Raw genomic sequence first — 19,250 nt, forward strand, 5'->3', positions numbered from 1 at the left:
TAATGAAATTTTTAATGTGATAGTAAACTTTACTATTGCTAAAATAATCTTTTGCCCATTAAGAATTAATTTTATATTTGTGGATTGTGATTATTCTAAAGTATTTGAAAGTATGAGTACGTTGGAATAATGAAAACAATATTTAAAAAATATTTATAAAATTCACTGACCCTAATTTATATTCTTTTCTCTGATGCATTTGTGCTCTGCATGTTGTTTGAAGTACTTATCAAAAATTGCACCTTTTGCATTGTGCTTGTGACTTACAAGGATCAGTCCACTTGAAGTCACTACCTACCAGCGATTCCCTGGAATAGTGGGTGTTTTTGCTTTGCTGCTGATTACAGAATTCAGGCCCGTATGTTAAGATATTTCTGCAACGTCTGTTTCCACAAAACCTACTGACTGGTGGTCTGCTGTATTGACATGTGGGCTTCATTTTGTTTGTCATCAAAAAATGTAAAAGCAAACTATGATAAATTAGAAATGATGCTGCAAGTCAAAGAATAGGATTTACACAAAACAAGTTGAAGCAATGAAGCATTTTATATGTTCAAGGAAGCCAGAAAGCTAATGCAACTATATAAAGCTAAAAATGCATTAAGAAAACACAATGTAGTTCTAGGAACAACATCTGACATGGAGGCCGAATCATGTGTTGTTTCAGTAGAGGGCGCTGTAGGCTGTGGATTCTTGTGGCATTTGGGATTCCACACAGCATCCATGTTGTTTTTACGGTTTTGGCATTCTCTAGATGTTAGGGCCGTAGCAGGTATCTGCAGGGGGAGGTGGGGGTTTGCACTGGGGCTCTCCAGGTAAAGTTGGCTTTTGGTTGCAATTCTTGCAGCTGCAACAAAATATACAATCAAAAATATATTTCTCATTAACACAGTCATAGAGCTATGCCGCACAGAAATATGCCCTTCTGCCCAACTCCCTCGTGCTGACCAATGTGTGAAACTGAGCGAGCCCAGTTTCCCCTATCCCTCTGAACCTTTTCCATCCACTTATCTGTCCAAATGTTTTTCAACATTGTAAACCTCTACAACTCATTCTGGTAGCTCGTTCTCTTATAGAACTGTAACATGACGTCCAAATTTCCATAGTCAATGCCCCTAACCAATAAAGGGAAGTGTGCCAAATACCTTCTTTACCCCCACCCCCCCCCCCCCTTTCTATCTGTGTTGCCACTTTCAGGGAACTATGTACCTGTAACTCTGCATTCTACAATACTCTCCAGGGTCATACCATTTACTGTGTATATCATGCCCCGGTTTAACTTGCAATAGGCACTTGTCAAAGTTATTAGCTTGGCTCACACCTCCAATTCATCCAACTCCTGTTGTAATCTTAGATAACTTTCTTCATTATCCACTACATCACCAATATTGATGTAATTCACAAACTTACTATTCAGGAGTTACTCTTCTTGCCCTCCTGATTTCCTTCTTAAGTATAGCCCTACATCTCTTATCCTCCTCAAGGGATTCACTTGATCCCAGATGGCTATACCTGAAATATGCCTCCATTTCCCTGACCAGTGCCTCAATATCCCCTGTCATCCAGGGTCCTTCATATTTACACTGAAAGAAAGCCATAAAAGGATTTAACTGTATAAATATAGGTGATACGTCAAACCAACGCAAAATGAATGAAAACATAACAAAGAATTGTACAACGAGATCTGGGTGTCCTAATGCATCAGTCACTGAAAGGAAGCATGCAGGTACAGCAGTGAAGAAAGCCTTCATAACAAGAGGAGTTGAGTATAGGAGCAAAGAGGTCCTTCTGCAGTTGTACAGGGCCCTAGTGAGACCGCACCTGGAGTACTGTGTGCAGTTTTGGTCTCCAAATTTGAGGAAGGATATTCTTGCTATTGAGGGCGTGCAGTGTAGGTTTGCTAGGTTAATTCCCGGATTTCAAATAAACAAAAGATCCCCTTATGCATTTAAAGGAAGCTTCTATCAGTTATATCTGAGCCATGGGAACATGAACTGTTTAGAAGTTTCTGGTTTTAATCTAAACCACATAACACCACTTATTTATTTTGTCCTTTCACTATTGTCAATATGCCATTAAGCACAACTTTGGAACATTAGAAATCATTCAGACTGCCATGTTTGTGGTGTCTCAAAATAGATGTGAAGTTCATTTCCACTTCCAGCTTTTTCTCTCAAACTGCAAATTAGTCCTCTTTAAATATGGTTTCTATTGTTATTGGAAGTTGCTCTTTCACATTATGTATAATTTTGTATCACAAATCCTAATAACCCTCGGTGTGAAAACATTCTGCTAATTTCCTTGTAGAAACAAGAAAGTCTGAACGAGGCTCCTGACCCAAAACATCACCTATCCATGTTCTCCTATCATATGTTGAAAGACTGGAGCGACTAGGCTTGTATACACTGGAATTTAGAAGGATGAGAGGAGATCTTATCGAAACGTATAAGATTATTAAGGGGTTGGACACGTTAGAGGCAGGAAACATGTTCCCAATGTTGGGGGAGTCCAGAACAAGGGGCCACAGTTTAAGAATAAGGGGTAGGCTATTTAGAACTGAGATGAGGAAAAACTTTTTCAGTCAGAGAGTTGTGAATCTGTGGAACTCTCTGCCTCAGAAGGCAGTGGAGGCCAATTCTCTGAATGCATTCAAGAGAGAGCTGGATAGAGCTCTTAAGGATAGCGGAGTCAGGGGGTATGGGGAGAAGGCAGAAACGGGGTACTGATTGAGAATGATCAGCCATGATCACATTGAATGGCAGTGCTGGCTCGAAGGGCCGAATGGCCTCCTCCTGCACCTATTGTCTATTATCTATTGTCTATTGTCTATTGTCTATTATCTATTGTCATTAGTGGAGCGGCTGGCTTCTGCTCCTGTGATCTTAGATCCAGACCTCAGGTGCTGTTTTATGGAGTTTGTACTATGCGGGATCCTGAGCATCCTGAGCAGTGATGCTGCCTGACCCGCTGATTTACTCCTACATTTTGTGTCTTTTTCTGCTTATTTCCTTAGTTGTTTTGACTATTTTACCCATTCACTTATCTGAGAAGATGGTTCCTCTGGCACAATTAAAAACCAAAACAATTGTGAATGTACCTTTAGGTCTCGTTTTTGCCAAAATGTCCAACTGAAGCTTTCATACAATTATGGAGTCATATTGAAAAACAACAGGGAAATAGGTCTTTTGGCCCACCAAGTCAGCAGCAACCATCAAGGATCAATTTTGAATTATTTAACACTGATACATTTTATTCTCCCTACATTCACTATTAATGCTTCCTCAGATTCCAGCACTCATCTGCACATTAGCAGTAATAGAGAATGGCCTGGTAACCTGCCAACCTTCATGATATATAAATGTGGAGGAAACCAGAATGCTCAGGATCCCGCATAGTACAAACTCCATAAAACAGCACCTGAGGTCTGGATCTAAGATCACAGGAGCAGAAGCCAGCCGCTCCACTAATGACAATAGATAATAGACAATAGACAATAGGTGCAGGAGGAGGCCATTCGGCCCTTCGAGCCAGCACCGCCATTCAATGTGATCATGGCTGATCATTCTCAATCAGTACCCCGTTCCTGCCTTCTCCCCATACCCCCTGACTCCGCTATCCTTAAGAGCTCTATCCAGCTCTCTCTTGAATGCATTAAGAGAATTGGCCTCCACTGCCTTCTGAGGCAGAGAGTTCCACAGATTCACAACTCTCTGACTGAAAAAGTTTTTCCTCATCTCAGTTCTAAATGGCCTACCCCTTATGCTTAAACTGTGGCCCCTTGTTCTGGACTCCCCCAACATTGGGAACATGTTTCCTGCCTCTAACATGTCCAACCCCTTAATAATCTTATACGTTTCGATAAGATCTCCTCTCATCCTTCTAAATTCCAGTGTATACAAGCCTAGTCGCTCCAGTCTTTCAACATATGATAGTCCCGCCATTCTGGGAATTAACCTAGTAAACCTACGCTGCACGCCCTCAATAACAAGAATATCCTTCCTCAAATTTGGAGACCAAAACTGCACACAGTACTCCAGGTGCGGTCTCACCAGGGCCCGGTACAACTGCAGAAGGACCTCTTTGCTCCTATACTCAACTCCTCTTGTGATGGAGGCCAACGTTCCATTGGCTTTCTTCACTGCCTGCTGTACCTGCATGCTTCATTTCAGTGACTGATGCACTAGGACACCCAGATCTCTTTGTACATCGCCTGTTCCTAACTTGACACCATTCAGATAATACTCTGCTTTCCTATTCTTACCGCCGGATTGCAGCATACTTGAGCTGTTGTTCTGAATTACACCATGTATTAAAATTTGAATACCAGGTGCAGGCTGGGTTCTGAAACCTGCTCTAATTATATATTGCAAAAAAAAGAGATGAAAATATAAATCATACAAATCTGAGATTTTGTAGACAAACGTGTTCCGAAGAGGGGCGGTTGGATCTGAAATGTTCTCTCTGCTCCTCGTGGGAACTCTGCCAATAAAAGAACAATTAAGACCCATTTTAACATTACTAGAAATTGGCAGCCAAATGCCCTGAAGTCATTCTACACATGGACAACTTTCAGCTGACAGCATTGTCAGTTGTGATTGTCCAAACACATAATTGTTGACGTGGGTAGGCAATATCAGTAATTAAAGGAAGAAAGTTAAGAATTTAAATAATCATTTGAAGATTATTGCCTATGGCCAAGTAGCAATTACTGTAGCAATAGAAAAGAAGGGTATCCTACATAATTATTGTACCCGTTAAGTAACAAACCTCACTGAGTATAAAGACTATACCAAGTTGAAACTGAGTCAGTTTTGGATGATGTAAGGTTGCTTCAGAAAATAATATGCAGTGAACGTTTAAGTCAGCGTGTAAATTGATTATCTCAAAGGCGTGGAAATTATTCCAGGAAGTTGTCTTTCAGATAAAACAGGAAGTATGAACTGGAAAGGTTTTGCATTATGTTAGGATGTGCAGGGATGGATAAGTCTTTCACAGATGATTAGATAGCATCTATTCTTTTCCATGGCCAAGTACTTCTTATAGTCACTAGACTTTAGACTTTAGAAAACAGGCCCTTCAGCCCATCATCTGTGCCAACCGGCGATCACCCGATATATTAACATTATCCTGCAAACTAGTGGCAATTTTTTTACAACATACTGAATGCAATTGTTTTACAAACCTGTACATTGTTGGAGTGTGAGGGGAAACCAGAGCACCTGGGGAAAACCCACGTGGTCACAGGGAGAACGTTCAAACTCCACAGAGTGAGCACCCGTAATCAGGATCGAATGCAGGTCACTGGCACTGTAAGGCAGCAACTCTACTGCTGTGCCACTGTGCCACCCCTACTACTTTTCCTATGAATTGCTCACCCAGCAAACAAAACAACAGCTAACTCTTCATTCAGTGCAGATATGTTCAGCTCTCTGTGGTAATCTTAACTATGGATACCACTATTTTCAATTTTTATCTTTGTGCAGCAACAGTGTTCAGTTTATTTAGAGAAATAAGCACCAATATGAATAATTGGACCATAAGTCGGAATAATGCATCTCGTAGTGTGGCATGAAACTGTAATGTTGCGGCCATTATGGAGACTTCGTTGTAAGAGGGACAGGACTGACAGCTCAACGTTTTCAGGATTTTGATGCTTCAGACATAACAGAGAGGGAGGTAAAGAGGTGGAGGAGTTGCATTACTAATCAGGGAGAATGTCACAGTGGCACAACAGAGAAGGCATACTGGAGGGCTCATCCACTGAGACAATATTGAAAAACATGCAATCACTCTGATGGGATTATACTCTAGCACTCTCAATAGCCAGCAGTAGATAGAGGAACAGATATATAGACAGACTATGGGAAGAGTCAATAGGAATAGGGTTGTTATAATGGGTGACGTTAACTTCCCCAATATTGGCTAGGATTTCCTTCGCGCAAAAGGTTTGGACAGGGCAGAATTTGTTAGATGTATCCAAAAGGGTTTCTTGAACCAATTTGTGGATTGTTCAACGAGTGGAGGGACCATACTGGACCTTGTATTGGGAAATGAGCCTGTCCAGGTAACTGGTGTTTCTTTGGAAGAGCATTTTAGGAACTTTGATCACAACTCCAAAAGATTTAAGATAGTTATAAAGAAGGAAAAGTTGAGACCTAGGGGAAATAGTACTAAATTTGGATAAGGCAGAGTATAACATTATTCGGCAGGAGCTTCAGAGAGTATATTGGGAGCAGCATTTATTGGAGAAGTCCACATCAGATATTTGGTATTTAGCTAAAGATTATCAGAGTTGATCAAAGTTCATGATCAGCATGTTCCAGCAAGGAGGAGGAAGAAGGATGGCAAAGTAAGAGAACCTTGGGTGATAAGAGAGGTTGTAAATTTGGTCAAAAAGAAAAAGGAAACATATGTAAGGTTCAGGAAGATGAAATCAGGCAGGGCCTTCGGGGAATATAGAGCAAGCAGGAAATAACTCAAGCAAGGAATGAGAATGGTTGTAGGGGTTGTGTTATGGTCTGATTCTGACTATGTATTGATTGCTTCTTTTTTGTTATAAGGATTCGATGAGCCACAGCACAAAATTGCCTAGAGTCTCTAATAATTAACCTTTTCATTTTTTCAACCATGTGGGTACATTCACATATGAAAATGCATTTACTTACACAATGTGTATATCTCTCATGAGCTGCTCCACGCGTGCACCATTAGGCAATTCAGAAACAACTGTTTTGGATGTCACAGTCAAGCATTTACATTGTGATTTAACTAGAAGATGGCTTTCAGCATCAGCTGGAATAAAATAGATGTGGTTATTAGTTTTCTGAATCAGTAGCACTTATTATAAGTGTGGAAGTTACAATAGCAAATCCAGGTGCAAATTGAATGTATCTGTTAATTGGCTTGCGAGTACAGAAAAAACGATGGTATCTGAATGTAAAGATAAGATATAGAAGCAAAGAACTGCAGGTGTTGGTTCATACCAAAGATAGACACAAAGTGCTGGAGTAACTCAGCGGGTCAGGCAGATTCTCTGGAGAAATAGGATGGGTGACGTTTTGGGTCGGGACCCTTCTTCAGACTGAAACAACAGTCTGAAGAAGGGTCCCAACCCGAAAAGTCACCCATCCTTCTTCTCCAAAGATGCTGCCTAACCCGTTGAGTTACTCCAGCACTTTGTGTCTATATGCTGTTAAGACTGTTCTGCGTACCAACTGCATGTTCTAAATCTATTGTTGATAAGAGCAAAGTACAAAGGATTGATGGTCTTTAATAAAAGGACATTGGCGTGCTGGGGTTGGCAATGGCTGGCAAGAGCAGACGATTGGAAAGGAAAACCAGGTGAGCAGAATTCTAGATGATTGTAAACACCATCCCTGAATGCCCAGACCTCATCAGCATAGTTTAATGTGAAATTAGTTTTGCAACATTTATTACAGATAATAAAAGCCCAAACCTCTCCTGCATTGGTGCAACACCCTTCTCCCCCTCCCCTCCCATCCCCTCCCATCCCCTCCCATCCCCTCCCATCCCCTCCCCTCCCCTCCCCTCTCATCCCCTCCCATCTCCCCCTCCCCTTCTCCCTCCCCTCCCCTCCCCTCCCCTCCTCCCCCCTCCCCTCCTCCCCCCACCCTCCATCCCCATCTCCTTCCCCTCCCCCCATTTCATCCCCCTCAACCCCCTATCCCCCCTCCCCCCTCCTTCCCTCCCCCCCTCCCTCCCTAGGAGATAGATTTAAACTTTAAAATGTGAATAACTTAAAAAATATAACACCAATTTCAATGAAACTTCCATTAGCACCAAAGGGACGATGGTTAGTAAAGTGGGCCTAAAATTGTTGCGTTATCATGTATCATTTTGGCTGCAGTTCAGGAACAAACAAACAAACAAACTAGAGTTTTAGTATATAGATATCAGAACTAACTACCACATAGCAGGTGTCACTATGCAAAATAATATATCTCGGTTTATTCAGAAAATAATAACTTTATTCAAGTCTTCGTTACAAATGGTAAATTACTCTATATGACCCATGAGTAACACCATTCAAAGATCCTCTGAAAGAGAAAATGTTTATTTTTACTCTTGCACTCAAACCTATAACACGTTAGAATGTAAGAACATAGGGGGAAAAAACCAGTAGGCCTTACGTACCCTTGTACCTCTGTTGTTCGTTAAGATCATTGCCGATCTTTCCCCTCAACATTGTTTTCTTGTACCAAGCTCATTCCCTTAATATCTAGAAATCTGTTGCTCTCTATGACTCTCTTCCACAGATTCATTGGATAGAGAATTCCTAACATTTATTATCTTCTGGGTGATATTTTTTGTCATCTGAGACCTGAATGGTCAAACCTTGGTTTTAGCCTCCCCAATCAAGGGAAATAATCCGTAAATCTATCCTGTTGCCTCATAAAGATTTCATATATTTCAGTGAGATCACCTCTCATTGTCATTAATCTAAGAGATTTATCTAAGAAAGTCTGGTCCCAATCTGTTTAATCAAACCTCGTATAACGCAACCTCTCTCATTAGAATCAGCCTGGTGAACCTTTGTTGCATTTTCTGTATGGCAAATCTACCTTCCTAAATTAGGCTGATATGTACACAATATTTTAAATGCAGCCTCAGTAGGCACAGTTAATTGTTTTAAGCCATTTTAAGCCATTTGTATTTTTGTATTCAAATCCTCTTGCAATAAAAGCCGACATAACTCATATATATATTCCTTTATTCGTCCCACACTGGGGAAATTTACTCAGATTCCTCTAACTATCACATCATTCAATCTTTCATTACTTAAAAAGACTCTGGCTTTCAATTTTTTCTACCAAAGTAATCAAATGTACATGTTGCCACAATCAGTTCTTGCCTGTTTTCCTGAAGCCTCTACACCTTCGTCACAACCAACATTGCTACCAGGCAATGTAGCCATTGCGAACGTGGAGATTTTACATGATATCCAAATGGACATAGAATGTGAACAGTTGCTCAGTCACTCTCTTTCACAGATCTCCGTAGCTTCTGGCAGATGAGCGCCGGTCTTCACAGTGACACCAACATGCCATCAACATTCATCACAAACAAAGGGACCAGAACATTATCTAAGCTGGCGGATTTGTGGTTATCTGGTTTATCCTATCTAAAATAATGTGATGATAGCAGAGCTCTGAAAAATTATATAAATAATTTTACATTACTTAATTACAAAAAAAAACCCCTACAGTGAAAATCATCACGGCTTGAAGATTTATTTACCAAAAATCCATTATTTTTTTCCTTTACTATTTTAACATTTACATTAATTACATTTTTCCTTAATTTGCATTTTGTTTTGTGTTGTCAATATTTTATTTCCCTCTGGATATAATTTCATAAGTGCTCCATTCACTTAGTGTTCAATACAATCTCACTGATATCTTTAACAGATATATTTTCCCGCTTATCGTTATTTTTCCAAAATGCATTTATATTAAAAATTAGATTTTTGATGATGCAATTATTTTTCATTTTCTTGCAATTATTACTTAACAGGTACTCCTGATGTAGCTTAGGGCAAAGATGTGGTTATCTTATTCAAAAATAGCAATATAATGGCTGGCATTAGAAACGTAAATGTCTCTTTTTTGGTAGTGAGTATGCGTTTGGCACAGGGTTTGGAGGGCAAAGGGTAGAGGTGGAGGTGGTTATATCAGGAGTCAAGTAATACATGCAAGAACATGAAAAAAAGTTGCAAGTATCTTCAAAGTTAACACCAATTGATATACATTAATTCATTTGAATTAAATCATGAAATAATGAATTTTGGAGTCTTGAAATGTAGTAGAGTTTTAAGAAACAGAACTTCGTTTTTAAATTTGCTTTATATGTGATTTTAAAATTTGTAATCATTTTTTGTGAATCTGACCATTTATTTATACATTTCTATTCTCCAATTGCATTTTATTTGAATTTTAAATCTTTTCATTAAGTTTTTTTGTTTTATTTATTTCAAAAAGTCTTAATTAATCCTCAAGGAGGCCCAGTAGCCTTTCAGCTTGGGGATGGATATCAATATGGATGCTTTAGGACCAGTTATGATACTTTGCTTGAATAACTAAATGGAGATTAAGAATCCTAGCCCCTCAATTGATGAAGTGGTAATATTCCCTTTCTCTTGATTCACGTGCTACAGATTGCCACTGGAACTAATCTGTTGTTAATTTATGGTGATTAGAAACTAAAACCTCTGTAGCAGAAACTCATTTCAAGTGGTTGCTCAAGTTTGGGAGGAATTACATAAATTAGTCATTTAAAACAAAAGTCAAGATGTGCCAAAGATGATCACATTCATGGCCACAGGGAATACACAGCACGAACAATGTTATCATTCATAAATCAATGGGACCGCTGCATGCTGAGGCGATCATATTCATGTGCAAAGAGACTGCATGAGCAGACGATGTTTAGAGATACAGCACGGAAACAGGCCCTTCAGCCTTCCGAGTCCACGCCGACTATCGATATATCGACTATCACCAGTTCTATGTTATCCCACTTTCTCATCCACTCCCTATACATTAGGGACAGGTTACAGAGGCAAATTAACCTACAAACCCGCACGTCTTTGGGGGGAAGCCAGAACACCGAGAGGAAATCCAAGTGATCACAGAAAGAACGTGCAAACTCCACACAGACAACACCCAAGGTCAGGATCAAACCCGGGTCTCTGGTGTTGTGGGGCAGCTGCTCTACCAGCTGCACCACTGTGCCGCTGTATTAGTAGTACTTTCCACAAATCAATTTACAACAAGTCTAATCAATGATTTCTGCACATGCTTGTACCAATGTCTCCACATACAATCAACTCATTGTTGTTGTTTCTGATTATTTAGGAAGAAAGCTTCTTCATTTTTTTTTTTTGTTGCACTTTTGAGGTTTTTATTGCTAACAAAACAGGAAATGGTTACTCATCACATTGCACAATGAAAAATGAAATAATTAAACATCTCACCTGCTGCAAGAATTGAGAAAAGCAGAATTGCTGCAAAAGGCTTCAGTATTTGTTTGTTCTTCATAACTGAACCTTCACCTTCTTTGAGCTTCCTCTTGTCTTGTGGCTCTCCACTTAGTCTGATCAGAGTGCTCAAACAAAATGAAAGACCAAAGTGTTTTTTGCCTGTTTTTTGAATTTGTTCCTTTAAATAGCTTCATGTTATTTTCGGTTCCAATTTAAGATGTAGCTTGAGACAGAAACCAGATGTTAGATCTCCAGCCTTTGATTGGGGAGTTTTCAACATCAAAAACTTGCAACTGAAATTAATTCAGAAATTCATACAACAAAACTGGATAGCTGGCAATGATTTTTCTTAGTAAAAAAAAAAAATCCAGTTGTGGCTCTCAACAGTGCAAGAAGTAGTGGGGACCCACAGATGAAGTGAGATGTAAACCATGGTGACAGTAATATGGGCTGCAAAAACAAACAAGTAAATAAAAACTTACTAGTATTAATAAGGACAAACTAAAGGGTTGAACAGGTATATTGAGCGGATGGCTGAGGAAATATAGAGCCCTCCAAAGACAGATGCAAGGGACATTTTAAATGCAAATCAGAAAACCGCAGAGTAGTTACAAAATATTGCTTGAATCCACACAATGGGGATATGAGGAAACTAAAAATAAATCTATTGAAGAAATTTACTGGGTTTTAAAGAAATAAAAGAAAAGTAATGGTAAAAATAGTTACTTAGAAATGTATTTGCAACAATATTTGTCAATGTTAAATCAATGTTAGCAATCTCTCTGATGCGGCTTTGAACATTTCTGACACGAGGGCGTTTATTAGTGCCTGCATGAAAACTATGGGATGATTTCCCTCATGAAATGCTGCTGTGCGTCATGCAGACAAGGCGTTATTACCCAAACCTCGTGCTTCTGCCATGTATCCTTACACCTCTGACTCCCTTTAAAGAGTCACGCCACAATGCAAGAAGAAATTTTCCAGCCAGCGGGGAATGTTCACAAGGAAAGATTGAATTCTCTGCTGCTGGGTTGGGAGGGAAGGGGTTGATATATCCTGGGGGAAGAGGAACCTACACTTTCTGGAGTAGAATAGTGTGTGGAGGAGGCATCTTGCTAGTCCAAGGACATTTCTTTTAGGGTGGCATGGTGGCGCAATGGTAAAGTGGCTGCATTATAGCGCCAGAGACCTGGGTTCGATCCTGACTATGTGCTGTCTGCATGGAGTTTGTGCATCCCCCCTGTGATCGTGTGGGTTTTCTCCGGGTGATCCTGTTTCCTCCCAAACTCCAAAGATGTAGACAATAGACAATAGACAATAGACAATAGGTGCAGGAGTAGGCCATTCAGCCCTTCGAGCCAGCACCGCCATTCAATGCGATCATGGCTGATCACTCTCAATCAGTACCCCGTTCCTGCCTTCTCCCCATACCCCCTCACTCCGCTATCCTTAAGAGCTCTATCCAACCCCTTCCCTCCCAATCCAGGTATGTAGGTTAATTGGCTTTGGTAAAAACTGCAAATAGTCCCTAGTGTGTAAGATGTGTACAAGGATCGCTGGTCGGCACGGACTCAGTGGGCAGAAGCGTCCGTTTCCACTCTAAAACTTAAACTAAAAACTAACATGGTATGGTTTCAGTAAGATCACAAATGCCTGCTCTGAGCTTTGGGAAATGCTGCACATGCAGCTTCCCCTCTGAATGATAAAGTCACATCAACCAAAAAGTCAAAAATTCCCCACCATAAAGGTTGAGTTTATTTTTACCTTTATTACGCTGCAGTGATTTATAACGGTTACCAGTGGAGACCAGCTGCAGATTTGTGAGGCTGCATTTCAGGGCAGTGGGGTGACCTTCACTTTGAACTTGAGGGCAATGGAGATATTGCGTGAGCTAGTTCTTGGGGATTTTAGTGGTCGCTCTTGTGTGTGTGGATTACCTGGTTTGATGGTATCCTGTGTGATTGGTTGATAAAATAAAACCCTCTTCAAAACCAGGAGTGGATAATGTGTTGGAACACCCATTCTTTTCTCAAATGGTTTCTCTATTTTTTTGGCTGATTTAGACAATAGACAATAGACAATAGGTGCAGGAGTAGGCCATTCGGCCCTTCGAGCCAGCACCGTCATTCAATGTGATCATGGCTGATCATTCTCAATCAGTACCCCGTTCCTGCCTTCTCCCCATACCCCCTGACTCCGCTATCCTTAAGAGCTCTATCCAGCTCTCTCTTGAATGCATTTAGAGAATTGGCCTCCACTGCCTTCTGAGGCAGAGAATTCCACAGATTCACAGCTGATGAACATGAACTCATGTGTTTGCAGCAATTATCAGTGTTTCAGCACTAGCTCATGAAGCTGATATTGTTACCAGGATCATAGTCTGGGTTGATTTATGTTTGTACATAAATGTATAGCACTGCCCCAATGAATACAGAGGGATTGTGCCTGTCCTTTTATATAATGCTGCCTTAGAGCCTTCAGTCTCAGAAAAAATAGTTCTGTTGAGAGTGAAGGGTGCCAGTTGTTTTTTAGACCAATGAAGATGAACATTTCACTAGAGATGAATATTGGCCTTTGAACTACGATTGATTTCATTTATGTCCACAATTCCCTTGATAGTTATTGGAATACATCCCTTTATAATAATGATATAACCATGCCATGACAACCCCCCCCCCCCCCCCTTTGTTTACATCACCTTGATAATTTCACAGCACAGTTATTTCTCATTATAGATTCTGGTAGCTATTACTTCTGCAAACAGGCGAGGTTAAGTAGAATTCCCCAGAGGATGAGGTTACACACAAATTCTGTTCTGCAAGGCTTGGATGAGGACTTTGATAGTCCAATCTATGCACCATTAAGATGCTTCGAACATTGTCCTAACATTGCCCTAAAACTGCATTTAACATTAAGGGATATGGGCAGGGCCGTCTTAACGCATGGGCCTGATGGGCACTTGCCCGGGGGCCCCATGCTGATCTGTGTATGTTAAGTGACTTGCAATAAATAAATACAACTTTAAAAATGTAGGTTCAATAAGTGCTTTTTTTGCAACATTTTCAGTGCTTCTCACAGCGATCTGTAAGTGCCTTTCGCAACAATGTAGCACCCTAAGTCCATCGCTAAGTGCTTTTCGGTAAGTGCTTTTCGCCGGCACGACAGGGGGGGCTGGTAGGGAAAGGGGGGTGGGGGAGAGTAACGGTAGGGGCCCCAGTATACTGCTTTGCCCGGGGGCCCATAATGCTGTAAAAACGGCCCTGGATACGGGGAGTTCTGCTCCAAACCTTTCACATGGCTTTGTGCAGAGCCTCATGTCTATCCTCTCCAGCATGGAAGTGGCAGCCACTTGGAGCTAACCAGGCTGTAGTGTTGGGTGACAGAGATCTCTGCACAAGTAGAGGGCACTAAAACGTTGAATGCTGTAGTTGGAGTTTAGACTTCTATTGTGCAATTTCAGATCAAGGCTTCATGACTCTAGCTAGGTTCATAAAGGTTTAGGAGGTGCCAGGGCATGTGAACAATATGTCCTCTATCAGATTACTGGATTGTTAAAAGTTTTTGCCTTGTGCCGCACAAATCAGCAGCCCTGTCACACACAAACTGGGGTGGTGATTTGACCATTGTCACCACGCCATTGTGTTTAATGTCGCTTGTCAGCGAGGTGAGCTTTCATGACAACATGATGTTATGATAAGTGTAGTGAGGAGCTGGGCCATCCAGATACAGAGCCGCTCAAGGCAATCAGTCTTTCATGGTCCACAGCCTCATACACAGCCAGTGAACCAACATCTACAGCTGTAGCCTTTAGGAGAATGCAACACAGGAACATTAAGGTGGATGAAGGGATATGTCAAACAAGACATGCACAAAAGCAGGAAGTGCTGGATATACTCAACTGGTCATGCTGCACTGCTGGAGAGAGGAACGGAGCCAATGCCTCAGGTCCCTCTCTACAGATACTGCTTCCAGAAGGGACTGGAATGATAGATAAGTTAGGTCCTGTATGCATCAATGTGGTCAATTGAATGTTTTGTTGATCCACGGCAGGCTGATGGTGAGATAAAAAGTGTGGAATTATTAGTTTTTGTTTAGTATGGCACGTGGGCCTTGCTAGAGTATCAGCATTTTCCAATAGCTGATCAGTGGGACAATGCTGTTGTTTTCTTGATCTACTGCAGTACCGGTGCTTACAGCTCCCCAAAGTGCTGCAAGGTAGGAGTTGCATGATCCTGACCCAGGCTAGTCTATGGCTTGAAGAGTAATCTGTTGGTATCAGTGTACTAATTATTGCCTTGTCTTAGTTTAGTTTAGTTTAGTTTAGTTTAGTTTAGTTTATTGTCACGTGAACCGAAATCCAGTGAAAAGCTTTTGTTGCGTGTTAACCAGTCAGCAGAAAGGCGATACATGATTACAATTGAACCATTCACAGTGTACAGATACGATAAAGGAAATAATGTGAATAATGTTTAGCGCAAGATAAAGTCAGTAGAGTCCGATCAAAGACTGTATAAGAAAACAACTGCAGATGCTGGTACAAATGTCTATCCAAAATGTCTATCCAAAAGACTCCTAAATTACTGTTTAGTTTAGTTTAGTTTAGTTTAGAGATACAGCGCAGAAACAGGCCCTTCGGCTCAACGAGTCCGCACCGAGCCAGTTGACCTACAAACCTGTACATCTTTGGAGTGTGGGAAGAAACCGATGTCGGAGAAAACCCACGTGGTCACGGGGAGAACGTACAAACTCCGTACAGATAGCACCCGTAGATCAAATCCAGGTCTCCAACACTGCAATAGGTGTAAGGCCGCAGCAACTCTGCTGCTGCACCACCTTGCTGCTCGGTAATATTTTGTTTAGTCTAGTTTATTGTCATGTGTACCGAGGTACAGTGAAAAGCTTTTTTGTTGCACGCTATCCAGTCTGTGGAAAGACAATACATGATTACAATCGAGCCGTACACAGTGTACAAATACAAGATAAAGGGAATAATGCAAGATAAAGTCCAGTAAAGTCTGACTAAAGATGGTCTATGTTTATCCGATGAGGTCCATGGTAGGTCAGGGCAGCTCTCTAGTTGGTGATTGGAAAATTCAATTGCCTGATAAGAGCTGGGAAGAAACTGTCCCTGAATCTAGAAGTATGCATTTTCACACTTCTGTACCCTTTGCCTGATGGGAGAAGAGGGAATATCTGGAGTGAGACTCGTCCTTAATTATGCTTTGAAATTTAGATGGAGTCAATGGAATAGATGTTGGATTGTGTGATGGTCTGGGTTGCGACCACTAATTAAGAGCTTATTAAGTGGAGCACTAATTGAATGCAGATATGAACATCGATAGATGAACCGATTAAGATATTGCCTCAGTGAAGCAAGCTGTGTGGATCTAGGAGTAACCGAGCAGCCTATTGTATGCGAAGTGAACAGTGCCGGGATTGCAGCTAATTTCATGCTCTTTCTCCACTTAATTATGCGGAATAATATAGGACCAACTCACAAATATTTTGGTTTTTTTTTTCCAGGTAGTAGCGTTGAATGTATTAAGGAGCCGGGTGCTGATAATTACTGAAAGACTACAAATTCCTGAAAGGGCAGTAATGTTCATTGTACAATCTGCTTTTATGCAAGATTTGACAATGGAAATCAAATAAACATATTAAAGATGGAGGTAAACTCATGAGAAGGGATGGTCCATGAATGCAGATTGTGAAATGTTGTGCAACAACCAGTTCTAATTGTGTTGTGAAATCAAAATCAGTTTGAGTGCTAACTCATGGGATCACCACCACAATTTGTATTTTATCATTGGTGAAAGGGGGCAGGGACATTATATTGAGCAGAATTCTCACAATTTAAAAACATTCAGTAATACTTGAAAGGGATTGAGATGACAAGAAAGATTGAGGGGGGATCTTATAGAAACTTACAAAATTCTTAAGGGGTTGGACAGGCTAGATGCAGGAAGATTGTTCCCGATGTTGGGGAAGTCCAGAACAAGGGGTCACAGTTTAAGGATAAGGGGGAAGTCTTTTAGGACCGAGATGAGAAAGTTTTTTTTCACACAGAGAGTGGTGAATCTGTGGAATTCTCTGCCACAGAAGGTAGTTGAGGCCAGTTCATTGGCTATATTTAAGAGGGAGTTAGATGTGGCCCTTGTGGCTAAAGGTATCAGGGGGTATGGAGAGAAGGCAGGTACGGGATACTGAGTTGGATGATCAGCCATGATCACATTGAATGTCGGTGCAGGCTCGAAGGGCCAAATGGCCTACTCCTGCACCTATTTTCTATGTCTGTGTTTCTAAAGCATTTTATCCAGATGCATCACAGCTTGGTTTGGGAACAGCAACCAAGACCGCAAGGACTTGCAGCCAATTGTGGACAGAGCGCAGTCCAGACTATCACACAAACCATCCTTCTTTCTATTGACTCCATTTATACCTCACACTGCCTCGGCAAGGGCAGCAGCATAATCAAGGACGAGTTGCACTCTGGCCACTCCCTCTTCTCCCCTCTTCGATCAGGCAAAAGGTATAGAAGTGTGAAAAAGCACACCTCCAGATTCAGGGACAGTTTCTTCCCAGCTGTTATCAGGCAACTGAATCATCCTATCACAGCCAGATAACAGTGCTGAACTACTATCGACCTCATTGGTGACCCTCGGACTATTCTTGATCGGACTTTGCTGGCTTCACCTTGCACTAAACGTTATTCCCTTATCATGTATCTATACACTGTAAATGGCTCAATTGTAATTATGTTTTGTCTTCCTGCTGAGTGGATAGCACGCAACAAAAGCTTTTCACCTCGGTACACATGATAATAAACAAAACTGAACTGAGGAGTGTCTTGAGGAAGTCTTTGTGGGCCTTCAGAAGCTGCAGCAGAATTGTATTCCATCCCAAATTACTCAATCTTTATTCATCATCACAGGGTCGAAATATTAGAAGCCCTACCCTACACTATCTTGGGAGTACCTTCATCATACAGTGGATCAAGGGTAGTTAGGGGTGGAAATAAATGCTGGGCTTTGCTTGATTGAGATCTTGGATAATTTAACAAAAAGGGTTGCTGAGGGTAGATTGATTGATTGAGGGGAGATTGATATGTAGATGGACGTTCACAGAGCTGACAGCGACACGATAGGACAAGTGGCCTTTTGAGTGCTCTATCACTGCTTCATTATTAACAGCATTGTGTCTCTTGCGACAGGGACAATCAGTTTGTGTGTATACTTAACGAGATGACAAGGCACAGAGTTGGGTGAAGACTACATGGAAAACATATAATAGTGTAAACTGTGGGAGGGGCAAGAATCAGAGACAGGCTGGTGAAGTGAGCAGACACATGGTGAGTGAAATCTCATGGACCGAAATGTGAAGAGAAATATTTGAGTATGAAGAGGCGGCTACATAACATTGCAGTAGGAGGCATGACTGAAGGTGGGAACACACAAGTCTCAGGGCAGGGTAACTTTGGAATGTTGCACAAGGGTAGATGGTATCCTTGGATTTATACCTGAGTTATATTGAGAAATTGGAGAATCAGTAGTAAGAAAGGCAAATGCAATGTTAACAATTATTTCAAGAGGACACAGCCCTACAAAAATAGGGATGCAATGCTGAGGCTTTATAAAGCTCTGGTCAGACTGCATTTGGGCAGTATTGTGAGCTGTTTTGGGCCCCAAATCTGAGGAAAGATGTGCTGATGTTGGAGAGGATCCAGAGGAGGTTTACAATAATTGATCTATCTCTCCCCCTCAACCCCATTCTCCTGCCCTCTCCCCATAACCCCTGATGCACATACTAATCAAGAATCTATCTATCTCTGCCTTAAAAATATCCATTGACCTGGCCTCCACAGCCTTCTGTGGCAACGAGTTTCACACATTCACCACCCTCCGACTAAAGAAATTCCTCCTCATCTACTTCCTGAACAAAACATATTTGTATTCTGAGGCTATGACCTCTGGTCCTAGACACTCCTGGTTAGAATCATCGATCATTACTCTCCTCCACCCCACAGATGCTGGGAATTACTTCAGCAGATAATTTATTGCTAAAGAAAAATATGTTGGATAAACTATTGACAGTTTTAGTATGCAGTTTGCAGATGACACTGAAGTAGATGGTATTGTGGACTGTGAAGATGGTTGTCAAGGATTTGTGATATCATATCATATCATATCATATATATACAGCCGGAAACAGGCCATTTTGGCCCTCCAAGTCCGTGCCGCCCAGCTATCCCCGT

The 19,250-nt window shown here is 41.2% G+C and overlaps 1 protein-coding gene and 1 long non-coding RNA gene across 3 annotated transcripts in view; one reads left to right on the forward strand and one right to left on the reverse strand.

Annotated features, from left to right (window-relative positions):
* LOC144597306 (uncharacterized) overlaps positions 1-19,250 on the forward strand; it is an 81,171-nt gene that overhangs the window by 3,530 nt on the left and 58,391 nt on the right. The window lies entirely within an intron of this gene.
* On the reverse strand, positions 528-11,161 carry LOC144597302 (immunoglobulin J chain-like). The gene is made up of 4 exons (XM_078406484.1): positions 10,994-11,161; positions 6,666-6,792; positions 4,399-4,479; positions 528-847 (listed from the first exon to the last, which is right to left on the reverse strand). The coding sequence occupies exons 1-4, from the start codon at positions 11,055-11,057 to the stop codon at positions 751-753; spliced, it is 369 nt and encodes a 122-aa protein (XP_078262610.1). The 5' UTR covers positions 11,058-11,161; the 3' UTR covers positions 528-750.

Source organism: Rhinoraja longicauda, chromosome 1 (assembly GCF_053455715.1).
Source record: "Rhinoraja longicauda isolate Sanriku21f chromosome 1, sRhiLon1.1, whole genome shotgun sequence".
NCBI classification, from domain to species: domain Eukaryota; kingdom Metazoa; phylum Chordata; class Chondrichthyes; order Rajiformes; family Arhynchobatidae; genus Rhinoraja; species Rhinoraja longicauda.

Coding starts and splice junctions, on each gene's coding strand:
- LOC144597302 (XM_078406484.1), bottom strand. CDS start 11,057: ATGAAGAACAAACAAATACTGAAGCCTTTTGCAGCAATTCTGCTTTTC. Junction 6,793..10,993: donor TTTCTCAATTCTTGCAGCAG/GTGAGATGTTTA, acceptor ATTTTATTCCAG/CTGATGCTGAAAGCCATCTT. Junction 848..4,398: donor GTCTACAAAATCTCAGATTT/GTATGATTTATA, acceptor ATTTTGTTGCAG/CTGCAAGAATTGCAACCAAA.